The sequence below is a fragment of the Aethalodelphis obliquidens genome, unplaced genomic scaffold, assembly GCF_003676395.1.
Source record: "Aethalodelphis obliquidens isolate GAN/ISIS:26980383/991018 unplaced genomic scaffold, ASM367639v1 scaffold23, whole genome shotgun sequence".
Lineage (NCBI taxonomy): Eukaryota > Metazoa > Chordata > Mammalia > Artiodactyla > Delphinidae > Aethalodelphis > Aethalodelphis obliquidens.
This window is the reverse complement of record NW_020837967.1, coordinates 19,194,672-19,211,298: the sequence shown is the minus strand read 5'-3', so window position 1 is coordinate 19,211,298 and position 16,627 is coordinate 19,194,672. Positions and strand designations below refer to the sequence as shown.

General features: G+C 43.6%; 1 protein-coding gene across 2 annotated transcripts in view; it reads left to right on the top strand.

Moving 5' to 3' along the window:
* The first annotated feature begins 7,557 nt into the window (after window positions 1–7,557).
* FRMD4A (FERM domain containing 4A) overlaps window positions 7,558–16,627 on the top strand; it is a 299,962-nt gene continuing 290,892 nt past the window's right edge. For both annotated transcript variants that reach the window (XM_027121910.1, XM_027121913.1), the window contains exon 1: window positions 7,558–7,748. In XM_027121910.1, coding sequence (XP_026977711.1) covers window positions 7,590–7,748 — 159 coding nt within the window. In that variant the 5' untranslated portion in view covers window positions 7,558–7,589. The remainder of the gene's footprint in view (window positions 7,749–16,627) is intronic.

The window sequence follows — 16,627 nt, the reverse complement described above, 5'->3', positions numbered from 1 at the left end:
CGTCCATTAGCAAGGCCATTCCATCCCCATTCAGCAAGCCTCCAGCATTGCCATTGTCATAGTGCATCATGTCTTCACAGCCAAGTAAGAAAGGGGATGTAGGGCTAATCCTGCATGTCTGCTCTTTGAGAAACCAAAGCAAGAAGAACGGAAACTCCTATTATGGATCTTAAACTACTCCAGGGTAGACTTTATGAAGACATGTCACCCGAGAGCAGCAGGAAAAGCCACAAGCCTATGCTTTTCTATAAAGTACACATTTTCATTCATTCTTTGTCATTACATTTCTATTAAGCTCAAGATGCTGAGGATTTAAAAAAAAAAAAAAAAAGTTGGTTTGCTACGTTAGAAGGAATTTTAGAGAAATGAGTAACAAATTTCTTCAAACCTTCTAATATGTTACGAACCACAGAAGACGTAAGAACATCAGGCCCGCAGTTGGGGCAAGGGTTCAAAGGAATTTAAGCTATAGGTAAAAAAAGTAAGTGTTCCCCTCCTGATTCACCTCTTACCAATTCTACTTGCCTTCCTTTATGTCTGGAGGAGAAACATTAACTTCTCCCTCACTGAGTTATCCTTAAACCTTTTCACAGCTTCTAGACACAAGTCTTCTAATATCTTGGTTCCCACTTGGAGGGAAAGTTATCTCTCAACAGCTCTCCTCTGAGCAGTTAATTCATCTTAATCTCCCTCCATGAGAAGGAAAAAAAGATGGTTCTCAACGGAGGGCAGGTCCTCCTCCCACCTTTACAACTTCACTCCCGACAGGCCCCAGACCGTTGCCCTTCCAAGCACTCACAACCCCGAAACAAAACAAGGCATCTATTTTTTTTCATATAAGGCCATGATCGCATAAACACAGGCTTGCAAAATATATGCTCAAAAATCATCCTTGGCCACTGAGTCCCATGGAAACCAAGTAACAGGAGATTAAGAAAGAGAAGAACTGGGGGGGATTTACTTTCTCTTCAGGGTCTGGACTGATTTGATTCAGGCAGCCCTGATTTTATTTCTACTGGGGCCTGGCATGTATATGAGAACTGACTTTCATAACCAGGGTAATTGATAGGATGACATCACTCTTATGGCCCTAGGATCCCTTGTATAACGGTTTGTAGCACTTGCGGGAAATATTTCTAAACATAGCTCTTGGCATGCAGCTCTGGAGCGCTTAAGCCAGAGGGCAGCTCCTGCCTCTCTGCTACTTTCCCAGGGACCCAAAATATTTTTATGTGCACAGCCGAGCATTTTTTAAAAATTATTCTCCTACCCCCAGATGATCAGAGTGCGCTCCCCAGCATTTATATCAACGGGTCTTTTGGGATCCCAGGTTGAGGAATGATGACGCACTGATGACTCTTTGTCAGAGCTGGGATGTTTTCCAGACCCAAATATGGGATTCAGTGAGCTAGTGAGCAGTTCTGAAATGCCTCGGGATTTCAAGAGATTGTTTGGGTTTGGGTTTTGCATGTCTCCCACTCACTTCACCAGACAAGTGCTATTTCTAAATATCCTTTTCCCAAAGAGCTGGCACTGGGATTATAAAGTGACAAATGGGAACTTGCAAAAGCGTTTGGACTTTTGATCCCGATGGTGGGCGTGAGGGTGTCAGAAGGAGAGGAGGGGGAGGGGAAATTCTGGGCTCTTCTGTGCCTTCTGCCTCTGCTTCCCCAAAGTCCATCTGCATGCTTGGGGCTAAGTCAGGGAAGACAGCAGGCCAGCCCTCGAAAGGCAGCACTGCCTGCTGGCCGCTCATGCCCCACTCTACCCAAAGCCATATCTTAGAACCCAACCAGGAAAGTAAGATCGCTACCACTTCATAACCACTAGGATGGTTATAATCAAAAGGACAGACACTAACAAGGTTGACAAGGATATGGAGAAATTAAAATCCTCAGACACTGCTGGTGGGAATGTAAAATGGTGCGGCAGCTTGGGAAGACAGCTTGACAATTCCTCAAAAGGTTAAACATGGAGCTATCATGTGATCCAGCAATGCCACTTCTAGGTAGCTCTCCAAGAGAGATAGAAAATATACCTCCACACAAAAACTTGTACATGAATGTCCATAGCAGCATTATGCCTAATAGTCCCAAAGAATAAACAACCCAAATGCCCACCAATGGATGAATGGTTAAACAAAATGTGTTATCTCTACACAATGGAATTTTATTCAGTAAGAGAAAGACATGAAGTGCTGATACAGGCTACAACATGAATGAACCTTGAGACCATGATGCTCTGTAAGAAGAGCCAGGCACAGAGATCACATTTATGTAAAATGTCCAGAATAGGCAAATCTATGGAGACAGAAGGTAAATTAGTGTTTGCGGGTGGCTGGAGGAAGGAGGGAGAAAAACGGGTAGCTGAGAGGTATGTGGTTTCATCTTGGGGTGATGAAAATGTTCTAAAATGAGGTCGTGGTCATGGTTGTACAACCCAGTGAATACACTAAAATCCATTAAATTGTATACTCTAAATGGGTAAAGTGTATGGTATATAGATTATATCTCAATCATGTGTTCTTTATTAAAGAATACTAACAAAGAACGATGGGCCACCTTCATTTAACAAATAAAGTTTCCAGTTCTGCCCAAACTGGCATTTTTGGTTACACAAGGAGATTGAATAACAAAAGCATTCAGTGGATGGAAAGAACTATATGTGCAATAGACTTCAACCCAAGTTTGATCCTGTGTTGGAAGTCACGGCGGGGAGGGGATATAGAATTAAAACGTGAGTTAGTAGCTAAGGCTGGAAAGGTCTGTGACTCAGAAATGTTAACTGTACACAAAACCCAAAAGAAATCTGCTTTCTACAAAACCTAAAGATAGGGTTGACAGGTGTTTCTGAGCACACCCCTGCTTTTCCGCTCACTGTTGTGGATTCGTTTGTTTTCCGGCAGCTTCTCAGGCTCACTTTGGAATACGTTGCCTGTTTATCCTCTAGGTCTTCCAGAAGAACAGCTGTGGCTTCTAGTAGGCCTTAATTTTGGCTGAAACGTCTTGGCATTGGGTCTCAACTGGACCGGGCCTTGATGTTGGAGAAAGTGCCCTTTCCCTTCAGGTTCTATCAGCAAAGGATAACATAACACAGGGGTCCCCAACCCCCAGGCCGCAGACCACTACTGGTCCGCAGCCTGTTAGGAACCGGGCCGCACAGCAGGAGGGGAGCGGCCATGGAGGAGCGAAGCTTCATCTGCCGCCCCGCATCGCTCCCCATTGCTCCCATTACCGCCTGAACCGTCCCCCGCCTTCTGTGGAAAAATTGTCTTCCACGAAACTGGTCCCTGGCGCCAGAAAGTTTGGGGACTGCTGACATAACGCATCTAAGAGAATCTTTTAAAAAATGCTATTTATGCCTCCCAGTAGCTGAATTTAACCTGACATAGAGTATGGGAGTTCTCCAGTCAATCTTATGGCTGACATTTTCTAAAATAGATGTCAGTAAATAATCAGTGAATAATTAAGATGGGTTAATTAGATTGCCTTTCTGAACATATTTCTTTGGTTGCTCTAAATAGACTTCTCCGCATGTGTGCCATTTCCTGTCTTTGTGTATTTGCTAATTTTGTTCTTAATGACACTACGCATTACTTCCAACTTAAGAGTTTTTCCAAGTTCTTCTCAAAGCAGTAATTATGTCTGAAAACATCCCTGGAGTCAACCAAAGGCATTTATTGCTTTTTTAAAAATTCCTCTGTCTTTACAAAAACAGTGAGGAAAGTCTGGGAGCAGGGATGAAAAATCCAAAGGCACGGAGCTGGAGGGAGCTGGACCAAGGGTAGAGCAGCTGAGAGAGGGGGGCTCAGGTAGGGTCCTGCCAAACCTCCCCCCGCTCCCCGTGCCCTGCGAGGCCCCACCCACCTCTCCTGCCTTTGACCTGGGCACGAACTCCTGGATTCACCAGGCTTGCCTCTCCCCAGGGTTAGCACCTGAGTTAGAGCCCCCAGCCTCGGTTCCCTTCCCAAACGTGGAACCACAGAACCAGGACTTCAGTTCTCCCTGTGATGTCCCCCCCCGCAACCCAGGGCAAACGGTAGGCAAACAGGCAGCAGCTGACCCAGTCCTGCCAACTAACTCAACACTTAGACTCTTCACCCCAGACATTAGCAAAAACGTTCCTGAAAGCAGGGGAGATGCAGGGTGGATCTGGACGATGTCTCCTGGGCATCTCACGGTGCTCCTCTCCCTATAGATACCCAGCAGGTCACCGATTCATTACTCCTTAGGTTTAGTGATCAACTGTCTAAATGGTAAATCACCTAGAAAACCCCAATTTTCTATTATGTTTGAGGAAAGAATAAAGAAAATCATTTAAAGGAGTTGGGAGTCAGTAAGACAAATCCAGGTCATTTGTTGGCCTGGTGAGCCCTGGTATCATGTCCCAACACCATCGCAATATTCAATGGCCTGGACAGGTCGCTCTGATTTCCTTCTCTGCAACCTGAAGGTGCACACACAGAGACACATGTACACACAGATGCACACACGGACACACAGAGATACACACATCTGTATCTAATTGCTTGAGCATCATAAATCCCTTTAAAAGCACAGGGCATCACGGTCAATGGTAGCAGTGCTGTTTGCATGCATAGCCTCAGATGCCGTCGGGGAAGCTGCCCTGTGAAAGTCTGAATTAGTAACCGAAGGTCTAGGGCAGAAACAGACATGAGTGAAGAGACGGGGCCAGCAAAACTGGGGAGCATCCTCCACATGCACTTGGGCGTGACCCGTCCTTGTCACCTGTGCCTCCACGGGCTCGAAGACATCTGTTGACACGACCAGGCTCAGACTGCAGGCTCCAGAGCCAGCCTCCGCAGAGGGCATGGCTGTCCCCATGTGCGGTAAAGCCCTCAGGGCAGTTTGAGTAGGTCTTGCTCTTCTCAGGAGTTAATATGTTTATATTCAGGCATGTTTTAGAAAAGCTTTATGATGGCACATTTAGACTTCAGAGATTCCCAGACCATAAGCTAAATATATATCTAACTTTTTTTTTAAGTTTTAAAGTCACATTATTTAATCATAGATTAAAGCAGTGGCTTTCAAATTATCCCTATCCATCCCATAATTACATGCTCTGGATAAGAGCCTGGTTCACAGCCAAAATCCCCAGAGGATGGCGAGTGTGAGCTTGGGGACGTAGACAACGCTAACTATGATACAGCCTGCCTTTGTTTTTTCTTGAAAATACCAAGGCAGTTAGCTAATGTTAATGGAACAATCACTGTCCATATACTATTTGTTTTTTTAATTTACCTTTCTTCCTTTCTTTCTTTTTTTTTTTTTTTTTTTTTTGTTCCCCGGCCCTCTCAGCGTTGTGGCCTCTCCCGTTGCGGAGCACAGGCTCCGGACACGCAGGCTCAGCGGCCATGGCTCACGGGCCCAGCCGCTCCGCGGCACGTGGGATCCTCCCGGACCGGGGCATGAACCCGTGTCCCCTGCACCGGCAGGCGGACTCTCAACTGCTGCGCCACCAGGGAAGCCGACCTTTCTTCCTTTCTTTCTTTTTCTTTCTTTCTTTCTTCTTTAGTAAAACTATCTCTGCTGATGTCTTTGTAGAAAGACAAGATTCCTTTGTAACCCCCGCTGCCTTTTATTACGGGGTGTGTGAAAATGAAGGAATAATACACAGGAATGAAATCATGCAGTTTTACCCTGGAGCCATGAGTCAGGGAAAAAATGATAAAACTCATCCAAGAAGAGTTTAAATGAAAATGGTCTTCACATATTCATTACATGAATGGATACGTGGATCCACAGCAAAAGGAAACAAAGGGATTCTACGAAGGTGACTTAGAGAAACACAGATTTGGAAATGATCTCAAGAGTTTTATACTATCAGTGATAGATAATATCCTCGAATTACCTGATCATGGGAAACGCTCCAAAAAATTAAACTAGTGTACATGCCACACCCTGCGTTATCCACTTTAAGAATATCCCCTGATAGGGACTTCCCTGGCGGTCCAGTGGTTAAGACTTTGCCTTCCAATGGAGGGGGTGTGGGTTCGACCGCTGGTCGGGGTGCTAAGATCCCACATGCGTCGTGGCCAAAAAAAGTCAAAACATAAAGCAGAAGCGATATTGTAACAAATTCAATAAAGACTTTAAAAATGGTCCACATCAAAATAATCTTTAAAAAAAGAAAAAAAGAATATCCCCTGACTTAACCCTCACAACAGCCCTGTGAGGTTGGTATGATCTCCATCACTATGGATAAAGAACTACTAAGTCGGAGAAGTTAATTTGTCTGACCTCACGCAGTAAGTGGTAGGGCCGAATTCAAACTGTTATGTCTGACGTCAGGACATTCTAGAAGGTAGTGAGTTATGAGTTCTGTGAGTTATGTTCTACTAGTTTCCTGACGACATTAAAGGTTAGAGTTGAAGAGACAAGGTAATCAATCAATCAATCAATATAAAGAATGTGCCGAAGGCAGATATGCCTCAGTGACTACCATGCACTCAAAATGATGTTGAGACTTAAACACGCCCTTCTCTTAACTGTACAGGTTGCGTTATGATGGAATCTTCTCCCACCTCTTCCCTCCTCTTCTGACTTGGGCATCTCGTCTTTTGGTCTATAAGCTATTGAATTAGGAAGCAGATGCCGTTCTGAAACATGGTTTAAAATAATCATAATAAATAAAATAATAATAACAATAATCAAAAATAATCAAAACTCAAAATAACTTGATTGACGTCTCCAATAGCTGTACCTCGTTTAACTGGAGGTCCTTCCTTGGATTCAGTTCGCCACAGGGCTTATCTAATACGTGATAAACTCACAGAGCATTTATAGACAATGACCCTTCGTGGGGAAAAGGATGTAGGCTACGTTTACCCCCTTTAACTGCTTCCCTCCAGACTCGCAGATGTGGATATCACATCTAATAGATAAGTTTTCTTACTGCCCTTTTCTTCCTAAACTTGGGAGGTTCCCAACGTAAGTGCCTGGCTTTTTACAAATTGCCCACAGAAATAGCAGTTTTTCCCAGTGTTGATTTAAAAAAAAAACAAAAACCCCACCCCAACTGGCCTTTGGGCTTGCGGTGCAGAAACTCCGGTTCTCAAAGTTTTAAAGAGTTAAGAGCCTAGATGGAATGCCTTGGGAATGTTGGCAGAGAGGCCGAAACTCCATCCCCTTTGTTTCTCACCCTGGATGGAATCCCGGAACCAGGAGCGCACAGTGATGACTCCGGGTTCACGTTCTTCTTTAAATTCTGTTCTGATCTGTGCCGAAAGTCAGCTGGGGGTCCACCGAGGTCCACCGAGTGCCTGTCCACAGTGGAGGAGGCTTATCTTTACCTAGTCCCTGGGGACTTCCCAGAGGCAGCGAGAAAACATTTGCATTTAAGAGCCGTTTGCTCATCCTTGAAGGAAAACAGTCCCAGAAGATTAATGAGGGTGGTGGGGAGGGAAGCTGGGGGTGAGGATGAAGGACCAGGAGAAGGCAGAGTTATTTGGGTTGCATTTTCCCGGCCTGATGACATCTCAGTGACATTTGAACTTGGCGTTAGGAAAAGAACACAGCCCTGCGTGTGGGTCCTGGGACCAGAGGGGCAGAGGCGGGGCCTGGGCTGGCATGGCTGCGGGGCCGCAGGGCTCTGAGGACCTGCTGAGTGGCTGGGACCGGCTGGTATGGGGCCTGACTTGCCGGGTGCTGAGGACGTGCCGAGGGGGGAACCTGCGGGTCCTGCAGCTGATGCTGAAACCATGGTGCATCTCCAGGGCTGTCTACCAGGTGGGACCCAATGCTCCTCTTCTGTTTCTTTGCAGCATGAGAAACCCATAGGGGATGGTGGGGAAGGGTCGTCAGCTGTTGTCACTTGTGTAGTATGTCCAGTAAATAAGGGGAGGGGTTCGCTTCAGCTGCCGTCTCCTAGGTGTCAGGCGCTGGGAGAGGCGTGTCGTAAGCAGGATCGAACTCAGTTTCCAAACAACCTGATAAACTAGGCATTTATGGCACCTTTTTGGAGATGAGGTTATTGAAAGTCAGGGAGGGACGTAAGTTGTTCAGAGTTACCCAGCTGGTAACTGGTAGAGCCCTGTGATTTCCACGCAAGCGAACTATGAGGATGCCCTTTCCACAAGTTCATGCCCCTCTCACAAGAGATGCTGCTTTCTCAGAGAGAGAGAGTGTGTGCGTGTGCGTGTGTGTGTGGCCCATCCTCACCTCCCTCCCCTCTGGTGGCTCCCCTAGTCAGACATCCCCACACAAAATGTGAGAAAGAGGGAACGTTTTCCGCAGGAGGGCGGCCCTTCTGAACCAGTTGGCTGGGGATGCAGAGCTCTTAAAAAGGGAGAGACAAGAGAGTCTGCTTTCCCATCCAGACTGGTGGCATGAAGCCAGGTCCCTGCCGGCCACAGGCGTTTCAGTCCTGACAGCCCAGCCTTACCGAGGGGGGGTGAAGGCAGAGGAGCAGAGGGGTAGCTGTGCCCCTGCCTGGTTCTTGAAGGAAGGTGTCACTAGCTCTTCCTTCATTGATGCTTTCTTATAACGCAGTTTATTTCGCTCATTTAACTTGAGTGGCTTGGGTCCTCTCTCTTTGCTTCCAAAACTGCTTGAAAGCAAGCAGGCACAGCTGGCCTTTGTAGTTTTAGGCATCATTTGGCAGTGTAGAATCCCTTAATGAACCGTAATGGCTAAACAACCCGGGACCGTGTAGCCACCCTTCCCCCCAAGCCCTCCTCATGGAATGTCCAGACTTGCATTGAAGGGACGGCTCCTTGGAAAACACACCCAGGAGCCCCTGAGTTGATTTTACAGAGGGGCAGAGTCCTCCCAGAGCCCCCATTCCTTCTTCTGCCCACGGGCAGGTGGGATGAAGACTTTTCAAGTGGCTTGCAGGAAGGGTTGCTTTTATTTTTTTTTCAGAATTCTTTGTGTCTGAAGGGCTCATACCCATGGTTTTACTGTAAACAGCAACTATGTCTGTAATAGATCATATATAAAAGAAACTTGAGAGAAGTCTTCTCAAATTTGACAACAATCTGGAAAGTGTACACAATATTTCCCATGACGAATTGTGAATCTGAAAGACTTCTGGAAAAAAATCTCCCAGATGGGAGATTCAAGCAGTAACTAACATGGTTAGTTGGTCCTTTTTTTTTTTTTTTTTTTGAAGCCTTGGTTTTAGAGTCAATTCTCCAACAGCTTGGTGTTTGGGGGTAATTCCTGAGTCCAGATGAGTCTGTCTTATTTGTTGCTGATTACGAATGAGTTTGGGGGTCCTGGCTTCTTACATCTGTCTCCCACTTTCTTTTTATCTCCTATTTGTCCTCTCTTATGTTGCATCAAGTTACATAAAAATCAAGATTCGAAATCAAGCGAGCAGGGTGGCCTAGCCCCACCGCAGGGGGACGTTTTTAGGAACCTCCCTTCATGTTACAAGTGTGTTGAAGAGAACACTGGATTATTGGACACCAGGCCTGGAAAACATTTTCCTCCTGCTTCAACCTCAACTCGATGCATCAGACACTTACTGAATGACAGTTGTGTGCCTGGCCCTTGGTAGGCAATTGGGACTCAAAGGCTAATCACACCTCATGCTTGACCATGGTTGTCTCTGGCCAAGCTGCACTGGTCAGCCAAGCCAGGGTGGCCAGAGGGCCAATGCCTGTGACCCACACAGCCTGTCTGCAGCCAGCAGTTAATTCCCACAGGTGGGTCTGGAAAGCATTTGTGGAGGGGAAAGTCAGGACGGCAGGTCTAAACTAGTTCACTGACCTAAGAGGCCAGGTTGACCAGTTAGCTGTCTGCAGAGCCGGGCTAAGGGGCTTGGAGAAGGCAGGGAAGCTGAAAGCAAAAGGCAGCTGCACTGGGCCTGGGTGAACTGAAGGAGTCCCAGATGAGACTTACCGTCTCCTGGGCAGCTTTACCTGCTCCCAGACCTTTTACCTGCCAGATGGGTAGGTTTTCCACACCAAGCAATTCTGACACTAAGTGCCTGGAGTTAGCACAAGTTCAGGTTAAGGGCTCAGGTTAAGGACTTCACCCACACTTCAGACACCAACCAAGCAGTGTTGGTTTAATGGGACACGTACAAAATACCAGCCCGTCCTCACAGGAGGCTCACAGCCTCCTGGGGAAGAGTCAAGAAAACAAATCGAGTTTTCAAGGGAGAAACTAATTTTGCTCCGGGAAGACTTTTCAGAAAGTCTTTTATTCTCTCAGAGCCTTTGTTTTCTCAATTATAGAGTATAGCTTCATAGCAGTATAAGGGATAAATCAGGGCATATTTGTGAAAGTGTGCTGTAAATATAATACTAAAGTGTATACAAATGGGAAATGTTATTATTGTTTTATTGAAGTATTGTTGCTGTACAATATTATATAAATTACAGGTGATATAGTGATTCATAATTTTTAAAGGTTATATTCCATTTATAGTTATTATAAAATATTGGCTATATTTCCTGTGTTGTACGATACATCCTTGAAGCTTATTTTATACCTGATAGTTTGTACCTGTTACTCCCCCACCCCTATATTGCCCCTCCCCCCTTCCTTCTCCCCACTGGTAACCATTTGGTTGTTCTCTATATCTGTGAGTCTGCTTCTTTTTTGTTATATTCAGTAGTTCGTTGTGTTTTTTAGATTCTACATATAAGTGATCATGCAGTATTGGCCTTTCCCTGTCTGACTTATTTCACTTAGCATAATGCCCTTTAAGTCCATCCATATTGTTGCAAATGGCATTATTTCATTCTTTTTTTGTCTGAGTAGTAGTCCATTGTATATATGTACCACATCTTCTTTATCCATTCATCTGTTGATGGACACTTAGGTTGCTTCCATATCTTGGCAATTGTAAATAATGTTGCTATGAACATTGGGGTGCACGTATCTTTTTGAATTAGTGTTTTGTTTTTTTTTTGGATATATACCGAGGAGTGGAATTGCTGGGTCATATGGTAATTCTATTTTTAGTTTTTTGAGAAACTTCCATATTGTTTTCCACAGTGGCTGCACCAATTTACATTCCCACCAGCAGTGTACGAGGGTTCCCTTTTCTCTACATCTTCTCCAATGTTTGTTATTTGTGTTCTTTTTTGATGATAGTTGCTTTTAAATCTTGGCTACTGTAAACAGTGCTGCTATGAACATTGGGATGCATTACCTATTCATGAGAGCGTTTTCATTTTCTTCGAATATATACCCAGGATTGGAATTGCTGGATCATATGGTAGTTCTATTTTTAGCTTTTTATTATTTTTTTTAATGTACTGTATTCTTACCGCTTTTTATCTTGGGAAAAGTTCATCAAAGTGCCTTTATTTACTAGTGGTAAGGTGATTAATGGCCGTCTTTATGTATTTCGTTTAGGCAATTGTCTAAGGAAAAACCCTCTGTTTTCCTTTACTCTCACTCTGCTTTATACTCACAGTGCTTCTGACGCCAGATGGGTAGGTTTTCCACTCCAAGCAATTCCGACACTAACTGCCTGGAGTTAGCACGAGTTCAGGTTAAGGGCTCAGGTTAAGGACTTCACCCACACTTCAGACACCAGTCACAAGTCTCCAGTTTACCCACAACTTCTGGCTGACTTGGCTACAAATTGGAGGTTCCCACGATCCCCTCCTTGGATTTGATCATTTGCTAGAACAGCTCACAGAGCTCAGGGAAACACATTTATCAGTTTATTACATGATAAAGGAGATGAGAAAGGATACAGATGAACAGCCAGATGAAGAGATTCAGAGGGCAAAGGTCTGGGAAGGTCCTGAGTGCAGGGGCTTCCGTCCCCGTGGAATTGGCAGGCACCATTATCCCAGCACGTGGATATGTTCACCAACCCAGAAGCTTTTTGAACCCCGTATTTTGGGGATTTTTGTGGAAGCTCCATCGCATAGGCATGATCAGTCTTTAACTCAGTCTCCAGCACCTCTCCTCTTCCCAGAGGATGGGAGTGGGGCTGAAAGTTCCAAGTTTCTAGTCATGGCTTGGTCTTTCTGGTGACCAGTCCCCATTCTGAAGCCATCCAGGAGCCCAGCAAGAGTCACCTCATTAGAACAAAAGACATTCCTGTCATCCAGGAAATTCTAAGGCATTTAGGAGCTCTGTGTCAGGAACCAGAGTCAAAGACCAAACAGTAGAACCAAAGATGCCCCTAGTGCTCTTAGGAAATTATAAGAGTTTGAGGAGCTCTGTGCCAGAAACGGGGGACAGAGAACCATATATATATTTTTTCTATTATTTCATAGCAATGTTTTCATGGTTTACAGTTTCTCCATTGGCTGAAGTGATGGCTGTCAGTCCCTGGCTGGACTTTTGATTCAATCGGGGAGCTTTTAAAGCAACCCATGCCCAGGTCTGACTCCTAGGGATTCTGATTTAATTGATCTGGTGCCTACATATGTATGTTTCTAAAGCTTTCTAGGTGATTCTATTGTGCAGTCCAGCTGGAGAGCCTCTGAGCTGAAGGAGGCTTATTCCACTGTCAGATAGTAAGCAGATGCTTACAAAAACCCCAAGAGGCCACGTCTGAGTCACTGTGGGGGCTACTTTAAAAAAAAAAAAAAAAAAAAAAAAAATATATATATATATATATATATATATATATATATATATATATATTTTAACATCTTTATTGGAGTATAATTGCTTTACATTGCTGTGTTAGTTTCTGCTGTATAACAAAGTGAATCAGCTATACATATACATATATCCCCATATCTCCTCCCTCTTGCATCTCCCTCCCACCCTCCCTATCCCACCCCTCTAGATGGTCACAAAGCACCGAGCTGATCTCCCTGTGCCATGCAGCTGCTTCCCACTCGCTATCTATTTTACATTTGGTAGTGTATATATGTCCATGCCACTCTCTCACTTGGTCCCAGCTTACCCTACCCCTTCCCCGTGTCCTCAAGTCCATTCTCTACATCTGCGTCTTTATTGCTGTCCTGTCCCTAGGTTCTTCACAACCAATTTTTTTTTTTAGATTCCATATATGTATGTGTTAGCGTACAGTATTTGTCTTTCTCTTTCTGACTTACTTCATGCGATTCATGAGATTAGTAGGAAGCGCTAATAGAGGGCAAAAGGGATTATGTGACATCTAAGAATGAGGGTCACAAATAATGGTTTGACGAGGTTATCATGAGGATTAACTCAGTTCAAAAGAAACCCATGGCTTGGCACATAAGAAGCACTCAGTAAGTGTTAGTGGCTTTCATTATTACAAGAATAAACGTGATCACCCATGGTCAAAACTGTGAAAAGGGTATGATTTGACCCTTAGTGCAGCAGTGGCTTTCTCTAGAGCAGGACTCAAGTGTGGCTCTGGAGGGAAACCTTCCTCATTTCCAGATCCCCATCCCAGTCTCAAAACAATGGCTGTAGCTCTGCTGGAGCATGTCAGGCAATGCAGGTCTCTTCTCTGCAGGGACTTTTGTCTTCCCGAAGTGACTCTTCCTCAGGACTTCTTTCTCACAAGGGTTAATCATGGAGCCTGAATGTTATATAATTGGGGGTGAGAATGTTTTAAAAGAAAAATAATAGAAAATTATACAAACTTAGGTGTGGAAGGAAAATCACAACATGTTACAAACAGAAGAAAGGTGACAAATACCATAAGCATCATGAAGTCCAAAATAGTAACAGATTTATTAATTAACTGCCAAATACATCTCTATTATACATTTTTTCCTATGTACTTCAGCTGCCTACTCTTCCGTCTGTTCTTCACGAGGCAATGACTTTGTAATATTTTCTGTAGCGAGGGAAGAGAAGGAGAAGTTGGTCTTCCCTCTAACATGGCTGATCAAAATCTGTGTTTTTATTACTGTTAGTTGAGAAAGGTCTTGTTCAGATTCACAACTTGTCTTTGGAAATACTGGGCACATTTGTAGGACTGTCAAATTTGGAAATCCTTCTCTCAAGTTTCTTCTATGCATGGTCTATTATCAAACATACTGTTTATAGTAAAACTACGATAAACGAGAGCTCTAAACAAAGGGATTCTGGAAAAATTCAGTTATGTTCTGTTTCCTTTGATAAAGAAAAAATTACATGATGCCTTTACAATTGCCTTTTTATATTATATACACTCCTGACAGAGACAACACTTTCACTTTTGACTGGGGGCTATGAGAACCAAACTCTCTACTTATAATTTTGCTGGTCTGTTGAATGGAAGATTTTTCCGCAGACTAGGTTCTGGCTCCCTGCATTTATATATACATACTTTTTATTGAAATATAATTGATTTACAATGTTGTGTTCGTTTCAGTTGTACAGCAAAGTGATTCAGTTATACACATATATACAAATATATATTCTTTTTAATATTCTCTTCCGTTATAGGTTATTACAAGATACTGAGTAGAGTTCCCCGTGCTATGCAGTAGGTCCTTATTGGTTACCTATTTTATATCTAGTAGTGTGTATATTTCAGTCCCAAACTCCTAATTTATCCCTACCCCCCTTCCCTTTTGGTAACCATAAATTTGTTTGCTATGTCTGTGAGTCTATTTCTGTTTTGCAAATAAGTTCATTAGTATCATATTTTTTAGAGTCCATATATAAGCAATATCATATGATATTTGTCTTTCTCTGTCTGGCTTCCTTCACTTAGTATGATAATCTCTAGGTCCATCCATGCTGCTGCATATTGGCTCCTTGCATTGTAAACCTGATTTCTCCTATGTGGAGGCCACACACTTCCATAGCCAGGTGCTGTAAGATGTAGTAATATCTGGGTAAGACCCCAGGCCCTGTACCTTCATGGACAACAGAAGGTAAGTCAGCACTTAAGGGTGAGGAGTAAGGCTGGAAACCATTCCTTCAATGGTATCATCCATTTCCATATGTTCATAGATAGGTGGAAATGACTGTGAACTTCATATATATATATATCCCTCTAAACCCAAACTACACGTATCCCAACTCAACTTTCCCTGAGCTCAATTCCAAAAAATACCTGTGGCCATTCCAGTGCTACGTGATCAAGATGGGAAGCTTAACAGAGGGTAGGTCAGTGCAGAAAGAGACAGTAGTCATAACTGACGGCGATTAAAATAGCTCCCTTATGCAAATAGGGCTACGTACACATATTACTAGGTATCATCCCAAAGACCTGGAAAAGACCCCAAGAAGTGACGGGCCCTGAAGTTTAAGCTTCATTCGCATCATGAGGAATCTACCTTTGTATCCCACCACCCCACCCCTTATCACCAGTATGAACTATGGGAAAACTAAGATAAATAAGACCAGTAACCTGAATTATCGCTGTGCCATGAATTGCTTCTGGCCCCAAAGATGGAGACCACATATGTAAGGCATATGGAGCCTGTTTTAGATTATTTCTTTTTTCAGTTGGATGTCATTCATTTTTTCAATTTTTTCATTTTTGGTCTATTTGTAGAAACAGTACCCTTCATGAGAGTTGTCAACTTTCTTTCTGTTTTTTATTTTCTGAAACCTGCTGAACAAAGCCCAAAGAGGAAACTTACCTGCTCTTCCTGACTTTAAGATATAAGCTGTAGGGAAGAAACTAGGAGTGGGAAAATGTCCCAGTGTACGTTCCCATCTTCTTCCGAGAAGTGTGGTTTCTTACATGGTTTTAAAATCATCCGTGGTCCAGCCATCACTGCTTCTTCTAGAAGAAAATACAGACCAGTGGCTAGAGTGACAACCAAGTGTCAGGAATTTGGGAAGAGTCCTTTTTTTAATTATATAGAGTGGTTCTGACCCAATGTTCTGACACTGACTATCTGTGGCCCACAGAACCAGGCCTACATTGACCTGTATGTACTGCATTTCCCACAAACGCTGCCAGAAAACAAAAACAAAAACAAAAAAACAACAGTAGGTGAGCCAACAGAGGAGGTTGCTTTATCACCCCAGGATGGGGTTTATAGTCACAGAGAATGAGTCGTGCATTTACTTCTTAGTAGGAATTGTGTTTCTGAAACTGAGAGGTTCTAGAAATAAGAATCATTTTGAAACTGCAACTTTATCAACTGTTTGCATGATGACTTATAATGATATCAGTGGTAAATTCTCCTAATGATGAACAATTCCTCTAAAAGGGGATTGGGTTTGCAATGATTCATTTGCATCTTCTAAAGCAACTAATACAACCAGCCTGGGACCGATGGATGATGCCTGATTTCAAAAAACATTCCCACATGTGCAAAGCTGGGCTTTGATGCTCAATTTGCTATTTTTGCTGTTCCTCTTTCATCATTTCATTCCGGCAATGTATGTTTTCCAAGGGCTGTGCTTTTCATATTATTTAGTGCCCACATATGGTACGGGGCTGAGCCTTTTCTCTGATGATCTGTAACATGTGTTATGGTTATAGCGGAAAAAAAATAGACTTGCACCAAGAAGAACAATTAGCAAATTTATCCCGTTCCTTTCTACCTTTTGTCAAGTTTGTGCATTTGTTTGCTTCAACCTTTTCTGCCACCCATTATGGCTGTTGGTGCCTGTCAGTAAAGGATGATGTGTTTGCGTTTCTGCAGATGTGCTTGAATGTTACACACCCTGTGTTTGCAACAGCATTTTCTTACATTGACAAAGAATCACGTCTTTGCAATAGGACCATTGAGAACTCCTGAGTTGGAAAAACTCATTCTTGAATTTTCTAACAACATATTTACAAACAAAGCAGG